The sequence below is a fragment of the Ascaphus truei genome, unplaced genomic scaffold (genome assembly GCF_040206685.1).
Source record: "Ascaphus truei isolate aAscTru1 unplaced genomic scaffold, aAscTru1.hap1 HAP1_SCAFFOLD_348, whole genome shotgun sequence".
NCBI classification, from domain to species: domain Eukaryota; kingdom Metazoa; phylum Chordata; class Amphibia; order Anura; family Ascaphidae; genus Ascaphus; species Ascaphus truei.
In genome coordinates this window covers 340,001-359,627 of record NW_027456486.1, presented here as the reverse complement: position 1 = coordinate 359,627, position 19,627 = coordinate 340,001, and the positions used below count along the sequence as shown (strand labels likewise).

Genomic DNA, 19,627 nt, shown 5'->3' with positions numbered 1-19,627 from the left:
GTCTGTGTATCTGTCAGTGAGGGTGTCTGTGTGTGTGTCTGTGTGTCTGTGTGTCTGTGTCAGTGAGTGTGTCTGTGTGTCTGTCAATGAGTGTGTCTGTGTGTCTGTCAGTGAGTGTGTCTGTGTGTCTGTCAGTGAGTGTGTCTGTGTGTCTGTCAGTGAGTGTGTGTCTGTGTGTGTCTGTGTGTCTGTCAGGGAGTGTGTGTCTGTGTCTGTCAGTGAGTGTGTCTGTGTGTCTGTCAGTGAGTGTGTCTGTGTGTCTGTCAGTGAGTGTGTCTGTGTGTCTGTCAGTGAGTGTGTGTCTGTGTGTCTGTCAGTCTGTGTGTCTGTCAGTCTGTGTGTCTGTCAGTCTGTGTGTCTGTGTATCTGTCAGTGAGGGTGTCTGTGTGTGTGTCTGTGTGTCTGTGTGTCTGTGTCAGTGAGTGTGTCTGTGTGTCTGTCAATGAGTGTGTCTGTGTGTCTGTCAGTGAGTGTGTCTGTGTGTCTGTCAGTGAGTGTGTCTGTGTGTCTGTCAGTGAGTGTGTGTCTGTGTGTGTCTGTGTGTCTGTCAGGGAGTGTGTGTCTGTGTCTGTCAGTGAGTGTGTCTGTGTGTCTGTGTGTCTGTCAGTGAGTGTGTCTGTGTGTCTGTCAGTGAGTGTGTCTGTGTGTCTGTCAGTGAGTGTGTGTCTGTGTGTGTCTGTGTGTCTGTCAGTGAGTGTGTCTGTGTGTCTGTCAGTGAGTGTGTCTGTGTGTCTGTCAGTGAGTGTGTGTCTGTGTGTCTGTGTGTCTGTCAGTGAGTGTGTCTGTGTGTCTGTCAGTGAGTGTGTGTCTGTGTGTCTGTCAGTGAGTGTGTGTCTGTGTGTCTGTCAGTGAGTGTGTCTGCGTGTCTGTCAGTGAGTGTGTGTGTGTCTGTGTGTCTGTGTGTCTGTCAGTGAGTGTGTGTCTGTGTCTGTCAGTGAGTGTGTCTGTGTGTCTGTGTATCTGTCAGTGAGTGTGTCTGTGTATCTGTCAGTGAGTGTGTCTGTGTGTCTGTCAGTGAGTGTGTGTCTGTCAGTGAATGTGTGTCTGTGTGTCTGTGTGTCTGTCAGTGAGTGTGTCTGTGTGTCTGTCAGTGAGTGTGTGTCTGTGTGTCTGTCAGTGAGTGTGTGTCTGTGTGTCTGTCAGTGAGTGTGTCTGCGTGTCTGTCAGTGAGTGTGTGTGTGTCTGTGTGTCTGTGTGTCTGTCAGTGAGTGTGTGTCTGTGTGTCTGTCAGTAAGTGTGTCTGTCAGTGAGTTTGTGTGTGTCTGTCAGTGTGTGTGTGTGTGTGTGTGTGTGTGTGTGTGTCAGTGAGTGTGTGTGTGTGTGTGTCTGTGTGTCTGTCAGTGAAGTCCCATGAAGTCTTATATTCTATTCCCCCAAACTCTCTGAAAATTCACCTTTTCAAGGAAGCCTATCTGGCCTATCTCTAACATTGTGCTTCAGATCTGCTCCAGACACCTGTCCAAAAATCATGCACAGCCGAAATAGCTCAGTTGGGAGAGCGTTAGACTGAAGATCTAAAGGTCCCTGGTTCGATCCCGGGTTTCGGCAGATGATTTTGTCAATAGCAGTTTATTGAGCAACCTTTACATTATTTAGAATCATAATAATAATAATAATTTGTCACCATATGACTTCTGATTCCGTTCAACCATTTTATAAGAGATACCAAAGAAAGAATGCAACGTATGAAACAATAGCATTAAAAATCAGTGTTGCACATATAGGTATTGGCAAAATGATACAATAAGTGAGAGCAAGCAAAGTGCATTGTGTGCTGTATTTTGTTTATATGAGGCGGGCATCAAAATAACTAAACTAGTGCTAGGTTTTTTACTCTCTGAAAGCTCTGAAACAACAAGACAGGTGAATAGTTCCTCCACCAGAGCTCCAAGAGACACCCGCTTCAGCGCGACGAAGAAGAAGACATACATAAAACCTTCTTGCATTATTGGCGATACTGCTGTGCCTGTGACCATAGCATTAAACATCAACAGTTCACAGACTGGTGTTGGTCAAAATATTTAATGAGCAAATGGCAGCAAAGTTGGATGTGTTCTGCGTGTTGTTTCTATTTTCTGATGACAGATATGGTCCCAAATGGATACACATTGTATCTTGTTATGTATAGACTTAGACTGTAAGCTTTTCGGGGGAGCAGCAACTCTTTTTCCGGATGTTTCCTTTTATGTCTGTAGCGCTTTTTACCATTATGTTTCCTATCATTTTCCCATGATGTCTCTTATTATTATATCCATGACAGATGTACTGTAGGATACTGTATCCCTAGCCATATATTTATTATATTCCAGTTTTGTCACTTGTATTATTGCTGTGAAGCGCTATGTATATTCCCCTTATGGTGACAAACTGGATAATATTTCCATTATGTCTCCTATTATTTTCCCATGGTATCTATTATTATTATTATTAATATTATTATTATATCCATGCAGAATGTAGGATAGTGTCATCTAAAAGCACATATTGATTAAATGGTTGAAAATGATGCCTCTGTTTTTTGCCAAGATTTTCTTGACACTTAAACCCCAAGACTTCAATAGAGCCACACTTAAAAGACATCATCATTCTTTTTTATTCAAATGTACTTTTATGGTGCAGAAGCTGCATGCTGCCTGTGCCTTCAGTGTATGCATTTGTCAGTGTGTCTCTATGTGCCTTTCTGTCTCTTAAAGCTGCAGTTCCGTCAATATCCTGCATGTGTGTTTTTTTTAATAAATCAGTTCTGTAGTAAGAAAAAATACTTTTAGCATTTTCTGTTTTCAAAAAAACAACTCTGAAAGACCAATTTTCTTGTATTCTATTTTAACAGCCATTTACTAAGGCACTGCCCCTTCATGTCCTGTCACAAGCTCTGGCACACCCCTTTGTCAGCCCTGCCCTCCCTTTAGCACATGTCAGTGCAGGAGTGCTCATGAATATTCATGAGCTTCTACTGAGTGACAGAAGCAGAAGAAAAATAGATCCCTTCACTAATTATGTCACCAAATTTCGCCTATCAATACATGGAGAATGAATTGACCTGCAGCTATACAGTTCTTTAGGTAATTAGAGATTGCACACATGAAACTATTGCAGTAAAAAAAAAAAAAAAGACTGAACTGCAGCTTTAATGAGGTGGGATCACCTCCTGTGCCTGGTGCCTGGACACAGTGCAGGCCCAGCCAACTGGCTGCTGCTGCTTAAACGCACTTCTCCTTTAATCCACACCTTGACCTTCACTCTGAACTTGATCAAGGAGAACACACTAACTTTGGGCAGTGCTGTGCCTTATATACCTTAGGAACAGGTACATCTCTGATGTCACTAACAGTGGACTCAGAGTATGTTACCACTCCCCTTGAACACATATTACACCTCACCAGGGTGTGAGGACAAACCTCCATGATTGGTGCTGGCAACCCTGTAACTTACCAGGCTTACTGCCAGCATGAGAGAAAACTGTATGCCATTTTATAGCATGGCTACATTTATATATATATGTGTGTGTGTGTGTCCGAGGCGGGGGGTGAGACGGAAGGAAGGGAAATACATGGGATGGGGGGGAAAGAGGGGGCTCGTGAGGTGGGAAATGGGGGAGGGGGGGGGGTGGCAGGCAATACTGCCGACACGGGGGGGGGGGGGGCCTGCTTAAAATGTTTGTCCCGGGCCCCAGGATTTCTGTTGGCAGCCCTGGGCATGTGACCTGACCGGCTTGGGGGGCCGCGGGATTTCCCTGAGCGGGGAGAGAGCAGGCTGTTGCTTGAGGGCTGGGCAGCTTCTGCCATCCTTATTGCTGCTGGGTAATGCAGCCAATCAGGAGGTGTCAGGAGCCTGGGGGTGGGACCAAAGAGAGGAGGAAACAGCATGGAGCGGTAAGAGGGTGGGTGTGTGTCTCAAGCGCATCGCACCTTTCACCATTGTGTCCAGTATTTTTGGAGAAGCCACCTGGCAACCCTACATGGGGGCCACAAGGAACTCAGGATTTGAGGTTAGCATTATACTAAGGCCCTTTAGCTTAGAAAATACAAGTCTTTATATGTATAGACAGTTATCCTCCGACCACAACAAGCCAAAACCTGCAGAATTATTGTGTAAAGCATAAGGCTGCGCTTATAGTGCGGGTGACGGCGACAGCGCGTCAAAACAAATGCATTGCAGCCATCGCGTGCGCTTATAGTAAGCGCGACGCGACGGCGGCACTATAAGCGCGGCCTAACAAGTTAAATCAGGTAAAGGGGGGAAGGTGCTTTTAGTAACAGAGCTGCAGGATCCTCTTACACAGGAGTCTAAAAAAAAAAGTACTTTTTTGTTGGAAAAAGAAAACCTCAGAGCACATTACTTTGCCGTTGAATACTAATAACAGTAACACAGTGAGGTGATGTGGGCCTAGTTTTCCCATAGACCTATGTGTTCCCTGCCCCCAGCTGCTCTGTGTGCTCCTCAGCAGGAACAATACACTGGCACAGCTCTTAGCCCGCCCCATCCCATACCCGCTCTTCCAATTGGACGGTGCCTGCTGTGTTCTTGATTGACAGCTGCTTTATCACATGTACAATCAGGACCCCCTTCCCAAAGCATCATGGGAAGTGTAGTTCAACCCCCTCGGTGTCGTGACGTCAACAACTTGAGCTCAGGATGTGGGCCTATCCCAGTCAGTGGGAAGAGCAGCAGCTACATGTAAATATCCTGGCTAAACATGCAGGGTGTCAGCAGGAGTTACACACAGGCCTCCAGCTGCACCTATTTGGTAGGCTCTGTTTGTCTGTTTTATGTCCTGTACCTACTGATAAACTGGTTATAGGGAATTATTATCCCTCCTATTGTGTGTGTGCAAATATTATTAATAATATGATCTTTGCATATAGCAAATTACATGTTATTCACAGCCTCCAACTGTACCTGTTTTTTTATGTCCTGTACCTATTACATTAAATTTTACCTATCTAGCAGGTACTGTACTTGTTACATCCTGTGCCTATTACATTCTTCTTGACCTATTTTACCTACTGTATTGATGCCAGTGGCTGAAGCTGCAGCTAATTCACGGCTGTTCTGCAGTGTGTGCGCTTGCTGCGCTGTGCGCGCGGCATTTATAGTTGGCTGAGGTTAGTCAGCCATTCTATAATAGGAGCGCGCGTGTGCACGGCAGTGAGCGTGGGACCAGCCGACGGGGGAAGATGAAGAAAATAAGGAATTCACGCTGCTACTGCCGCTGAAGTGTGTGTGTGTGTGTGTGTGTGTGTGTGTGTGTGTGTGTGTGTGAATAAGTGCACAAATACATTTTTTTTATTTATTAAACATGTTTTTTTTTCTTTTAAAAATCTTATTTAAGTAATTATTCACTCACAATCTACAGTATACACACACACACACACACACACTACCTTCCCAGCATGTCACTCCCGGCAGCACGGACTCTATACACACAAACCGTGTGCGGCACATGCACACGCGTTCGCACAGGCGTGCGCACGGCCACATAGTATATTACGAGCCTAAAGCAGCTGGGAGATTGATGACTTACCTGCTAACGATCAACTGGTTATGGTGGATATATACACACAATAGAAGTGTTATTAAAAGTATATACAAATCCATAGATATGTATATTTTATTGGTTATATGATCTTTGCATGTAAGTAAATGGTTCATGTTATTGAGCTTCGTACAGTGGGGTCACTTTCCTGCCAGCTCCTCTCTCCCACAGCGAGATACTGCAGCAAATAAAGTTACCTCTTCTGTTTGTGCCAAATGTTGGAAGGTCTGTAAATCATGTCTGTCAAAGTTCAAGGACGTAAGTGATTTAATGAAGTTTGGTAATGCCAATAAATTGCATTTTTATAGGAAAGTTTTCACTTGAAAAGGTGAGACTCCACTGAAGTATAAGTAAAGTCAATGTGTAAAAAACAGATAGGTAGCGCTATATCCTATTGTGCAGGCAGCCTGTGATATATCCCTGAACCCCAGTCAGGTGTAGATCAGTGCAAAAATATATATCAATGGCGCTCTGCACTAACAATGTGTAACATATAATAATAGTAATAAAAATATACAACCAGTGGCGTGGATGTTTCTCCTGGAATGGATACTCCACATGTGATGGGTGAACATGTAAGGAAAAAATCATAACATAGTGTAATACTGTTAGGCATACATACAAACATATAACATAAGACGGACGCTGGGAACAACAGATGACCAATTACAAACACATTTAATAAAGCATTAAGCGGGGGGGGGGAGAAAGGGGAGCATTAAAGCGGGGGGGGGAGAAAGGGGAGTGGGGGGGGAAGAAAGGGGAGCGGGGGGGAGAAAGGGGAGCGGGGGGGGAGAAAGGGAAGCGGGGGGGAAAAAGGGAAGCGGGGGGGGGGGGAAAAGGGAAGTGGGGGGGAGAAAGGGAAGCGGGGGGGGAAGAAAGGGAAGCGGGGGGGGGAGAAAGGGAAGCGGGGGGGGAGAAAGGGAAGCGGGGGGGGAGAAAGGGAAGCGGGGGGGGGGAGAAAGGGAAGCGGGGGGGGGAGAAAGGGAAGCGGGGGGGGGGAGAAAGGGAAGCGGGGGGGGGGAGAAAGGGAAGCGGGGGGGGGGGAGAAAGGGAAGCGGGGGGGGGGGGAGAAAGGGAAGCGGGGGGGGGGGAGAAAGGGAAGCGGGGGGGGGAGAAAGGGAAGCGGGGGGGGGGAGAAAGGGAAGCGGGGGGGGGGAGAAAGGGAAGCGGGGGGGGGGGAGAAAGGGAAGCGGGGGGGGGGAGAAAGGGAAGCGGGGGGGGGAGAAAGGGAAGCGGGGGGGGGGAGAAAGGGAAGCGGGGGGGGAGAGAAAGGGAAGCGGGGGGGGGGAGAAAGGGAAGCGGGGGGGGGGGGAGAAAGGGGAGCGGGGGGGGGGGGGAAAGGGTTGCGGGGGGAAAGGGGAGCGGGGGGGGGGGAAAGGGGAGCGGGGGGGGGGAAAGGGGAGCGGGGGGGGGAAAGGGTTGCAAGGGGAGCGGGGGAAAGGGGAGTGGGGGGGGTTGAGAGCAGTGGGCATATGTATTGTCATAATTCATGTATGGGCATTTCCCCCCCCCTCCTCCGTGCGTCCGTCCCCCTACTGGTTCCCCCCCCGTTCCCCGTGACTCCCCCCCCCGTTCCCCGTGACTCCCCCCCCCTGTCACTCCCCCCCCCCCCGTTCCCCGTGACTCCCCCCCCGTTCCCCGTGACTCCCCCCCCCCCCGTTCCCCGTGACTCCCCCCGTTCCCCGTGACTCGCGCTCCCCCGCCCCCCCCCCCCCCCCCGGCGCCCGCTTGGTCCCCCGATGTGCCGTCCTGCTGAGTGAGGTGTGCAGGCGGTGGCAGGAAGCGCCCTGTGTGGGCCTGAGACTCGCGCTCCCCCCCCCCCCCCCCCGGCGCCCGCTCGATGTGGCGAGCCCGGACGGCTGAGCGGCGGTAGGAAGCGCCCTGTGTGGGCCTGAGGCTGAGGCGGCATGCGCAGTGGGCCTGAGGCTGAGTCGGGAAGCGCAGTGGGCCTGAGGCTGAGGCGGGACGCGCAGTGGGCCTGAGGCTGAGGCGGGACGCGCAGTGACTTACCTGAGCGGGTGGTAGCGCCAGGGAGGTAAGGGAGCGGCTGGGGTAGGAGGGCCGCGCTTCCCGTCCGGAGCCAGTGCAGGGCGGCGCACGTGATGGGGGGGCGGACAGAGGGTGTGTGTGTGTGTGTGTGTGTGTGTGTATAGAGCTGCTGTGTTGTGTGTGTGTGTGTGTGTGTGTGTGTGTAGAGCTGCTGTGTTGTGTGTGTGTGTGTGTGTGTGTGTGTGTGTGTGTGTGTGTGTGTGTGTGTGTGTGTGTGTGTGTGTGTGTAGAGCTGCTGTGTTGTGTGTGTGTGTGTGTGTGTGTGTAGAGCTGCTGTGTTGTGTGTGTGTGTGTGTGTGTGTGTGTGTGTGTGTGTGTGTGTGTGTGTGTGTGTGTGTATAGAGCTGCTGTGTGTGTGTGTGTGTGTGTGTGTGTGTGTGTGTGTGTGTGTATAGAGCTGCTGTGTTGTGTGTGTGTGTGTGTGTGTGTATAGAGCTGCTGTGTTGTGTGTGTGTGTGTGTGTGTGTGTGTGTGTGTGTGTGTGTGTGTGTGTGTGTGTGTGTGTGTGTGTGTGTGTGTGTATAGAGCTGCTGTGTTGTGTGTGTGTGTGTGTGTGTGTGTGTGTGTGTGTGTGTGTGTGTGTGTGTATAGAGCTGCTGTGTTGTGTGTGTGTGTGTGTGTGTGTATAGAGCTGCTGTGTTGTGTGTGTGTGTGTGTGTGTGTGTGTGTGTGTGTGTAGAGCTGCTGTGTTGTGTGTGTGTGTGTGTGTGTGTGTGTGTAGAGCTGCTGTGTTGTGTGTGTGTGTGTGTGTGTGTGTGTGTGTGTGTATAGAGCTGCTGTGTGTGTGTGTGTGTGTGTGTGTGTGTGTGTGTATAGAGCTGCTGTGTTGTGTGTGTGTGTGTGTGTGTGTATAGAGCTGCTGTGTTGTGTGTGTGTGTGTGTGTGTGTGTGTGTGTGTGTGTGTGTGTGTGTGTGTGTGTGTGTGTATAGAGCTGCTGTGTTGTGTGTGTGTGTGTGTGTGTGTGTGTGTGTGTGTGTGTGTGTGTGTGTGTGTGTGTGTGTGTGTGTGTGTGTGTGTGTGTGTGTGTGTGTGTGTGTGTGTGTGTGTGGCCCGTCACTCCGCCTCAGGCCAATGAGAGGTGTGCGGGGGCGGGCGGCCCAAGGGACCAATGAGATTTCCCCTAGGGACACAGGACATCCAGGCAGGCAGGCAGGCATACAGTGCTTTCACTAATATAGTATATAAATATATATATATATATATACATATATACAGTGTTCGACAAACCTATACATTTGCACGCCCCGGGCGAGTGGATTTAACATCGTGGCGAGCTCCTATTGGCCCAAGCAACACACGTGTGGTACTAGGTGGCGAGTAGATTGTTTTGTTCGGCGAGTAGATTTTTGGGTGATTTGTCGACCACTGTATATATATATATATATATATAATCAAAAAATAAATAGATGATACCGTTCTGTGGCTAACGAAATGCTTTTATTTGTGCGACCTTTCAAGTTAAACTGATCTCTTCTTCCGGCGATGTTACAATGAATGAAGCAAGCAAAGGGTATGCTTCAAAACAGTGTCTCTTGGAATGTTATCTGTGCTTGTCCTCCCCCGGTGTGGATGTGATTCATGGCTAGAGGTGTTAAATGGTTCCTGAAAGTTAGTGATGTAAGAGTGTGTGTGTGTATCTGTGTGAATATACATGAATGGAGAGCCCACAGTGTATACAGTGCTTTACAAAAGGTGTGTGTGGAGTGGGAGTTAATATAAATGGTGTGGGTAGGTGTGGAAATGTGAGAGATTGTAGCATAACTACTGTAGAAGTGTGTGTAGATGCTATGTGGTCCCTATTGGTGTATAGGGATGGAAAAACAAGGAGTATTGGTATGTGTAAGAGACAGCTGTGTGTACATACATATAGCACAGTATGTGCAGACATGGCCTTTGCGCTCATGGGACGAGAGTTCACTTGTGTCAGTAATGACTCATATAATTTCGATCTCTGTTTAGGCCACCGTTAAGTATCCCGAACAGTTGCATAAATTTGTATTCATGCAACCGTCTACCTTTCGGTGTTTTAAGATTACCTTTGAGTATGGCAACCCTCAGATCGTTCATCTTATGGCCAGAGTCAGAGAAATGTTCGCCGACAGGACCGTCTCTTGCTCCGCGTGTGATGCTGTGGCGATGCAGGTTCATTCTCTTGTTAGCCCCTGCCCTGTCTCCCCTATGTAGTAGCAGCCCCTGGGCATTTCATGCACATGATGAGGTACACGACATTGCTGGAGGAACAGGTGAACCTTCCTCTGATTTTGTATTCCCGATTCCTGTGTGGTATTTGTATTGTGTCCGCTGTGTAGAGCATTGCGCAGGTTTTGCATCTTGCGTCCTGGCATGGTTTTGTCCCGCATTCAGTGGTACTGCTGAATACTTTACTCCTCACCAAAATATTCTTGAGATTATGGGGTTGTCTGTATGATAATAAGGGTGCTTCAGGGAAGACCTGTTGCAGTCTTGTATCTTCCTGTAGGATGGGTTGTAGTTCCCTGGCGATCTTGCGTAGGGCTCCTAGGTGTGGGTTATATGTGACCACCAAAGGTACCCTGTCGCTTGTCTCCTTATGTTTGTATTAAAGGAGATCACTTCTTGGTATTTTGGTCACAGACCCCCAAACAATTTAAATCTGCATACACAAACCCATGTAAACTCAACCCCAGACCCACCTCACTATATATATTTGTCTTAAGGAGTGCTACTGGGTATGTGACATTGTACAGTATAAACACAAGGAAGAGAAGCCCAATGCAACATGATCCTCCACCGACTTAAATTTAACATGTCAAAAACAGAACTCCTTATATTTCATGCCAAACCTGGCCCTACTAACTCCTTCCCCATTACTGTTGGAAGTACTACTATACATGCAGTAGCCCAAGCACGCTGCCCTGGGGGTCACAGCCTCCTCTCTCACATTCAAAAGGTAGCTAAACCTGTCGTTTTTTCCTCCGCAATATTACAAAGATACGCCCTTCCACTGTTGCTCGACAGCTAAAACTCTGACACAGACCCTCATTCTCTACCATCTCAAATACTGGAACCTTCTGCTGTCCGGTATTACTGCCTCTCACCTGTCTCCCCTACAATCTATCCTAAACGCTGCTGCCAGAATCACTCTACTCTTTCCTAAATCTGTCTCAGCGTCTCCCCTGCTGAAATCCCTCTCCTGGCTTCCTATCAAATCCCGTATCTCACACTCAATTCTCCTCCTCACTTTTAAAGCTTTACACTCTTCTGCCCCTCCTTACAGCTCAGCTCTAATTTCTCGCTATGCACCATCCCGACTCTTGCGATCCGCCCAATGATGTCTTCTATCTACCCCTTTTGTATCTAAAGCCCTCTCTCGCCTTAAACCTTTCTCACTGACTGCCCCTCACCTCTGGAATGCCCTTCCCATCAATACCCGACTAGCACCCTCTCTATCCACCTTTAAGACCCACATTCTAACACATCTGCTTAAAGAAGCATGTGAGTAGCTCCGTGGCTGATACTATAGACCGCATACAAAAAGCTTGGCCCATTGCAGACACACTTACCAGAACGCCCTTCTACTGTCTCTGTATGTTCTACCTACCAATTAGATTGTAAGCTCTTCAGAGCAGGGACTCCTTTTCCTAAATGTTACTTTTATGTCTGAAGCACTTATTCCCATGATCTGTTATTTGTATTATTTATATGATTGTCACGTGTATTACTGCGGTGAAGCGCTTTCTACATAAATGGCGCTATATAAATAAAGACATACAGTACATACATACATACAACATCCAACATGACAAAGCATATAGTTAAATATTTATCTGTTTCTCTCTCATATGTGGGGTCTGACTTACTTATCTCTCTCTCTCTCTCTCTCTCTCTCTCTCTCTCTCTCTCTCTCTCTCTCTCTCTCTCTCTCTCTCTCTCTCTCTCTCTCGTATCATCAAGAGGGTAATCTAAAATTAATTTGCAGAATTTCAATAACCCTTGGCATTTGTAAATAGTTTCTTTAGTAAATAAAGAGTTCAATTGAAAATAGATACATTTTATTGAAGAGTTTTAAATATATTCTTAGTAAAATATGTTACAAACTGACTTATAAATATAAATCTTATTTACAGATAATCACAGAGCTTGGCATCAGTTACAGATTAGTCAGGTTTTTTTTTGTTTTTTTTTGGGCCTAAGTAACTCATGGGAGAATGAAGTCTGGATGGTGGGTATCCGTAACGTTTAGAGATGTTATGATCCTTCTGCCTCTGAACAAAGCACTGTAGCCTCCTTTTGGAGGTATGTTGACAGGCTTACTCCCTCTCCAGTTGTGCTTTCCTTTTCATAGCCTCTCTCTCCTCTCTCTGTTCTGGTGGAATAGGTATGGAGAGCTCAAGCTCTTGGAGAGGCTGTTGACAGAAGGATGGGATGAAGTTGTCCACTCTACTGGGTACATTGATAGGAAGCTGCAGGTTAGAAAGCTGGTGCTTCTGGTTGAAAGGAGCTTGAATGGGGATAGTGGTTTGGCTGACCTTTTTAATGCATGTCACTGCAGCTTTCCGTTCTATGGATATCACTGGGAAGTGTTTGGGATTCTCTATAACTGAAGCTTTGTTTTCCCCACGTTGTTTGATTTCACTGGTTTTAATGTCAGGTCTTGTGTACTCATGTATTTTAAATAGCCTAGGCCTGGCATTAATACCGACTCCTTTAATACTAGAAATACTGTCCTGTTTTTTGGCCATGAACCTTTTAATCGAATCAGTAAGAGACCACTGAACATGAGAAGCAGAAGTCTGGCTTTGGCGTCCTTGCATTGGTCCAAGCTTATTTCCAAGTGTAATGGATCCTGGGGGTGCCCCTGGACCTGTGGGACCTGCTTTTTTACCCAATGGGTGAAATACTTGAACAGAGTTAATCATTTGGAGGCTGAGGTTGCTGTGATGGGCTTTCACCTTTCCTTGTTCAGAAGGTTCCAATAACTTCTTGCCCTTCCCAAGAACTTCTGAATTCACTCCAGGCTGATTAGCACTTTTTCTTTTGAGAGCTTTGGGGTTATTATCAGTACCACAAGCCAGCGCTTGCTCAAAACTGAAAACGCTGGTCTGGTTCTTTGTTTTCTTCACTAGCTGCTTGATATTGCTGTTCTGTTTACGTTTGATCCCCATCTCTTGAGGTGTCTTTCGCTCAGGACTATGAGTAACTGCAGGAGACTTTGCATCTTTACATTTGATCCCCATTTCCTGAGGTGTCTTCCGCTCAGGACTATGAGTAACTGCAGGAGTTTTTGCATATTTACGTTTGATCCCGATCTCCTGAGGTGTCTTCCGCTCAGGACAATGAGTAACTGCAGGAGTCTTTGCATTTTTAAGTTTGATCCCCATCTCCTGAGGTGTCTTCCGCTCAGGACTATGAGTAACTGCAGGAGTTTTTGCATATTTACGTTTGATCCCCATCTCCTGAGGTGTCTTCCGCTCAGGACTATGAGTAACTGCAGGTGTTTTTGCATTTTTAAGTTTGATCCCCATCTCCTGAGGTGTCTTCCGCTCAGGACTATGAGTAACTGCAGGAGTTTTTGCATATTTACGTTTGATCCCCATCTCCTGAGGTGTCTTCCGCTCAGGACTATGAGTAACTGCAGGAGTCTTTGCATCTTTACGTTTGATCCCGATCTCCTTAGTTTTCTTCAGTTTAGGATTAATATGAGTAACAGCAGGTGTCTTTGCATCCATTGTACCTTCGCGGCTTTGCTGCATCTTTTCAGATACCTTATTGGAAATGTGGGCACCTGAGAGACAAACACGTTTCATCTTTTTTAACAGAACAGCCTCGTCACCAGATTGTGGGCCATGGGGAGACTTCCCTGGTATAGGAGCAGAAGAATGATTTACTGGCTTTGACATTGGTTTTACCTTCTTTTGCAGTGCAGTTTGAGGGACTTGATCCTTTGCAGCTGAATAAAGGATCTTTTTCTTCTTTGTTTCCACTGTGGAGCACTTTGGTACTCCCTCAGACTTTGACGGACACTCAGTCTTCACTGAACTCAGCACGTTATTACGAACCTTCTGAGCAATATGTGAAGGGGCCTTCACCTCTGAAGATCTCTTCTCCATATCTTTTAACCCACCCCTTTTCCACACTGGCACACATAACTCTTTGTGGCTTTGCACATCAATATGTAACTTTGGGAGGTGGCTCAGCTTCCGAGCTGGTTGAGTTGGGTACATTAGAGGTGGTTCACTTTTTTCATTAGCAGCAAGCTGAACTGCTCCTTGTGTAATTAAACTGGCCTGGGAAATATGTTGGGCTTCAAGCGAGGTCTGACACACTGTAACAAAATCAAAAAGGAGAAATAATCAATTATCATAAATACCAACACATTGTACATAATAACACAAAGGAAGAAAAGCAAACACATGCTTAATCCCTTCAGTATTGGCGAGGACTACATACTGTAGAGTTCTATATATTTGTAACACTACAGTGGCGAATGACCGTAATTAAAGATCTTTATAACAGGTAATGGTATCGGTCAAGGAGAAGATTTTGAACAATGATTAGTAAAGATTCTCCATATCTCATCTTGTAAGGTCTGCAACACAATGCAGTGGGGAAAGGGAATTAAGCTAATTACACATGGAAATCACTGCAAAGAACTACTGTACACAATGCAAAATTATGAGAGATATCCATGTTTTATCACAATAATGATGGTGGAGTGATGAAGACGAAGAGAAGTAGGTTTTATTGGTGGGGATATCATTAGTGATAAAGAGGGCAGATTATGATAAAAGGCCAACAAGAGGTTCACAAGTCCCTGTGTGTTATTTGTCAATGGGAAAACCAATACACTACAGTAGATACTCAGTTTGTTCATAAATTGATAATATGCAAAAGCGGCATTCAACTTAAGGAACATCCACAAACGTTTAGCTGCAATAGCAACAACTGGGGGAAATGCTATGATTTGGGCATCTAGATCTCTCCTTTTTTGCCCCTTGTGCTCCCCCAACTGAACCTGGTTTGCCTTACCCACCTGACACCCCTCCTACTTTTACATTTTCGGCTATCCTGGTTTCTTGGGGATCAGGGGCTGCCGAATAATGAGCCAGTGGATAGGACGGTCTTGGGCTTTTCCCCCTGGGGGTGGTTATTGGCAGCCCAGTGGGTGTCTGTAAGAAGGAGCCAATCTGTGCTGTGTTGCCACCAGTTGGAGCATATTGGCCAGGAACTGGGTGGTATGTCCTATCCTGAACGTGCATTTCTCTAAGGGGTATGAATGTTGGCTGCTGAAGTTGTGCATACTGGGTGGCCATAATACAAGGCCCTATTGTAGCACGTCTTTCCAAATGTGTGTTGGGACGGAAAGTAACAGGCTGCGTTGTGGCTTCTCCCCTAACCTGTTCTGCAAATCCTCTGTATCCTCCTGTAGCAGTGTGGTAGAATCCTCCGTTCATGTCCGATACACGAGGGTAAGCGCGTGTTGCCTGTGGGATCTGCTGTAGATACATTGGTGTTCCTGCAGACCCTTGTTGCAAAATCATGCCTTGGGCCCCATGTCTGTAGACTTCTGTATTCCTCCCTACAGGGTGGAAGCTGTTGCTCCATGAAGGGTAAGCAGTGGTGACTGCAGGAGCACTGCAGGTCGGTGGAGGGTTCACAGCAGAGGCATTTAAAAACTGATCTGTAAGGAAGAAAGGTAAAAGTGAAGGGCCTGAAAAGCAAAATCAAGGCACATTTCTTTAACACACGGGGACTCAACTCCAGTCATCAAACCCCCCACAATAGGTCAACTTTTCAGGATATTCCAGCTTTAGCACAGGTGGCACAATCACTCAATCAGCCTCTGATTGAGTCACCTGTGCTGAAGCAGAGACTGATTGAGCGAGCTGTGCTGAAGCAGGGACTGATTGAGCCACCTCCGCTGAAGCTGGGATATCCTGAAAGCCTGACTTTGGGGGGTTAGGACTGCTTTAACAGACTTACTAAAAGATATTCTTGATATCAAATACATATGAAATACATAGAGATGCTCACTTGGCTTGATATTTTTATTTTGCCTTTAAAATATTTGGGGTTTTGGTTCTGGTTTTGAATAAAGTTTTTGGTGGTCTTTGTTTTGTTATGAATAGCAAGCACTAACAGGGATAATGGCTTGCTGGGAAAACACATTTATTTGATTATCAATGTTACAGACCACTACTCTGATCAATAGTGGTCAGAAGTTTCAATATTTAAATACATTTTTAAGCAAGCTCCATGATTGCCTTCTATTCATAGCATTGCTATGTGTTGAAACACCAGAGCACCCGTACATTTTAGCTCTATATATATATATATATATATACATATATACATATATACATATATGATGTGTTGGGATGTAACACAGACAGAAAACTATTTCTAGGTAGTTTTCAACACAAAGTGGCAACTGGCATATAAAACTTGTGCAGTCCATCACCTGCTTTCATGTCCACCTATGAACACAATGACAAATATAGATGTACCATAGCTTTCGGAACTGGATCTTTAAAAATAAAAAAATAAAAATTGCCTGTTCCTACTGTGGTATTTTGTGGTAATATTATGGTGTGGTATTCTGAGACGTCTGGTATATTGAGGTATCTGGAGGAGCACTCAGGTCAGCTGTATCTGTAAATCAAGTGGCAGATTCTGCCCTCGTTTTGTGGCTTTGTCTTTTTTGGGGCCTTTGTATTACTGTAGAGTAGTGGTTTCCAACCTTTTTTTGGTTAAGGAACCATATGTGAAATTCTGAGGGACCCCAACCCTCTCTAACAACGAGTCTAAGATGAGATGCATTGTAATATACCCCAACCCTATCTAATAGTGCGTCTGAGATCAGATGAAGTGTGAGGAACCCCAATCCTCTCTAATAGCGCTTCTGAGATCAGATGCATTATAAGAAGCCCCAACCCTCTCTAATAGCGCGTCTGAGATCAGATGCATTGTAAGGAACCCCAACCCTCTCCAATAGCGCGTCTGAGATAAGATGCATTGTACTGTAAATTCTTCTGTATTAAGTACAATTTTAAAATGACCTGAAAATTACAGCGAACCCTTTAGGGATGCCCGGGGAATCCTAGGGTTCCTAGGATCTGTGGTTGAAAAACACTGCTGTAGACAATAATTTAAGGATATGGCTGAAAGTAGTCGAACATTACACCCCACGGTGTAGAATTGGTCCAATAGTTATTGACCTAAACTTAGGGCAAGGAAAAAGCATGCCTTATACATAACTAATCCTACTGTATACACTAAGGTTCCTGTGTCTTTTTTTACTATCCCATAGATCCCATAGACGTTTGCCGCTTTGACATTTATGTATACAGTACATGTGTTCTTTTCTATACATTACTGTTCAAATCATTTAAGATTTTGAATTACAAGCCAGATATAAAAGTAAATACAATAAAACAAATATGTGTGTATGTATCTATAATAAATCAGTTTTGACATTTATAAAAAAAAATATTATCCAATAAAGGCCAGGTACCTAACCCCCCTGGGTGTTGTCTACCTCCGTCCCTCCCCCCCGCCCCCCCACCCCATCCGTCTTCTTTCTCCCATCCATTGATAGGAGTCATGTTATCTGTTCTGTACCCCATAAAACATTGTGAAAGTAAACAGTTCAGAAATATAGATATTATCCATTTCTTTTTGGGTATATAAAGGTCACGTTGCTTCCTACCTGCCATGATACAGAGTTAAGGTGGAGATAATTAGTCTCTCCGTACAGCGCCACACTTTTCCTATCTCTGAGATGTCCACAAAACTAACGGTTTCCTTCGGGAACTAATTCAAGTCACGCACAAACAAGTTTACATTTGTGTATTTATCTCAGTCTCTAAGGCGATTCCATGATGTCATTACAGAACACTGCTGCTGGCATCTCCTTGGAGGCTCAATGATACTGTCTCGTGATGTCATAATAGAGAAATCAGCTACTGTTGACATTTAATTTCAAGTGGTTGAGAAGTGGTTAACTTGAGTATCAGTCATAAAAATCACAGCTACTGTGATACATTGTATTACATACATTGGGTGACACAAGTACACATATGGACAGTGCCACTGACAGCAGTGGGATCAACATACTGTATCACTGGGTTCAAATGCATTGACTTCATGGCAATATAAAGTATCACAGATTATAATGAGATGTATCACAGTCTGCGTCTCTGCCCCAGCATGCACCCTGGGGAGAGTCAGTAGGAGGAGTTGGGGAGGAGTTACATGGCACACAGATTATAATGAGATGTATCACATTCTGCGTCTCTGCCCCAATTTGCACCTTGGGGAGAGTGAGTAGGATGAGTTGGGGGCAGTTACATGGTGCACAGATTAAAATGAGATGCGTCACAAGTTGCATTTCTCTGATACTTTTTTTTAACCTTTTATTTGCCCAAAACAATCCTCCATATCTGAAGTGCCATAAGTCTAACATACCGCGTCAGAAGTAAGAAACTGTTCTTACAGTATATATGCTGCGGCTCTGCTCCAAAAAATAGAGCCATGCGTCTAAACACAACTACTCTATGTTGCTGCATAGACCTTTTACAGTATGTCTAATTCCAGCACTGGGGAAGTGTTCAACTCCATTCAAGGGCAGTCTAAACTAAACAACTACTTTGGTACAGCCCTGCACTTTGCTTTAATGCTTCAGACATACGCATTATGGGCTTTGAATGGGTCCCCCTGCTTATTTGTGGGGGGATAGAGATGAGTATTTTACAATGAGAGTGCTACTGGATCTATGTTCTATATACAGTGACACCTCGCGGCCTTAATTACAATTTATTTTGGGATGTTTTTTGTCAGTACACTAAAACCTCCTCTTGGATAGACACAGGGGGATATTCTAGTAGCTGGGAGTTGTGCAAAAGCGTGCAGAAAGAGCCTTATCCGATTGGATTTCTAGAACAGCGGTGCGCAAACTTGGGGGCGCTACCCCCATGGGGGGCGCAAGACTGCCGGCTGGGGGGCGTGGGGTTTACAGAGGCTCCGCGCGCTTCCCGAAGGCACTTAAATTAAGTGCCGGGGGAGCTGCAGGGCTTCTGTAAACCTTCACTTACCTAGGCTCCGGCGGCTTCCTTCCTGCGTCGCCATGGCAACACGGCATCGAAATGACGCTGTGAGGTCATGTGACGTCACGTTACTAGGGCAACGTGACGTCATGACGCCGAAGCGCAGGTGAGTGGGGGTTCTGCTTTAGATATTGTGAAGCGGGGGCATCCAGACACTGATTAAGATGTGCAGGAAACTAGTCATTCACACCTGGCTTTTATTTCTAGATCGACATTTACACAGACACACACACACACAAACACACACACACACACGTAACAAGGGCTAATTGTAGTATAATGTAATACAATAAATATATTTGTCATTTAAATGGATTTTATTCATATGTTTTATTTTAAAGCGGGGTTGGGGGTGGGGTTGGGGGCAGGACTAGGGGTGGGGTTGGGGGCAGGACTAGGGGCGGGTTTGGGGGCGGGACTAGGTGGCGAGTAGATTTTTTGGTTTGGTTTGGTTACACATAAAAATGTGTAACCTTTAACCACCCCCCCCCCCCAATCATGAAGGCCCCTCCTCTTGATCCCCACCCTACCGTGTTTATCTGCAACTTGTCTCAAGCTTCGTTCAACAGGCTGTTTAAGGAATCCACAGCTCTCTGAAAGCTCAGATAGGAAAGGCAGGGCAAAGAAGCTGGGAGGATTTTGCTCCTCCCAATGGTTTACCTGCTATGTACTCTGCCTCCTGAAAATAAACACATCTGCAGGTTTGACCGAGCACAGCAAGAACGCTTTACAGCTTCCAAAAAACAGCACTTCCAAATGTTCAGCAACCCATTCCAGTGCAAAGGTCTGATGCTCCACCTCAACGCTGTTGTGCAGCGGCAGTAGAGTACAGCACAGAGCTCTGTCACCACTTCCTAGAGCTGCCCTTCTATTCAAGGAGACGGCTGCTTTGCCTTTTGCTACTCTAGTACTACTCCAATGAATAGCATTGCCACATCTGCCCTGTAACATGAG

The 19,627-nt window shown here is 46.0% G+C and overlaps 1 protein-coding gene and 1 non-coding gene across 2 annotated transcripts in view; one reads left to right on the top strand and one right to left on the bottom strand.

Moving 5' to 3' along the window:
* The window catches only part of LOC142483638 (uncharacterized), an 82,280-nt gene that overhangs the window by 38,296 nt on the left and 24,357 nt on the right, over positions 1–19,627 (bottom strand). Inside the window, exons 3-4 of the mRNA XM_075583656.1 lie at positions 14,966–15,249; positions 13,225–13,893 (exon numbers count right to left, since the gene is read on the bottom strand). Of these exons, the coding sequence (XP_075439771.1) occupies positions 13,225–13,893; positions 14,966–15,249 (953 nt within the window). The remainder of the gene's footprint in view (positions 1–13,224; positions 13,894–14,965; positions 15,250–19,627) is intronic.
* Positions 1,476–1,548, top strand: TRNAF-GAA (transfer RNA phenylalanine (anticodon GAA)). Its single transcript has one exon. It is a non-coding gene; the product is annotated as a tRNA-Phe (tRNA).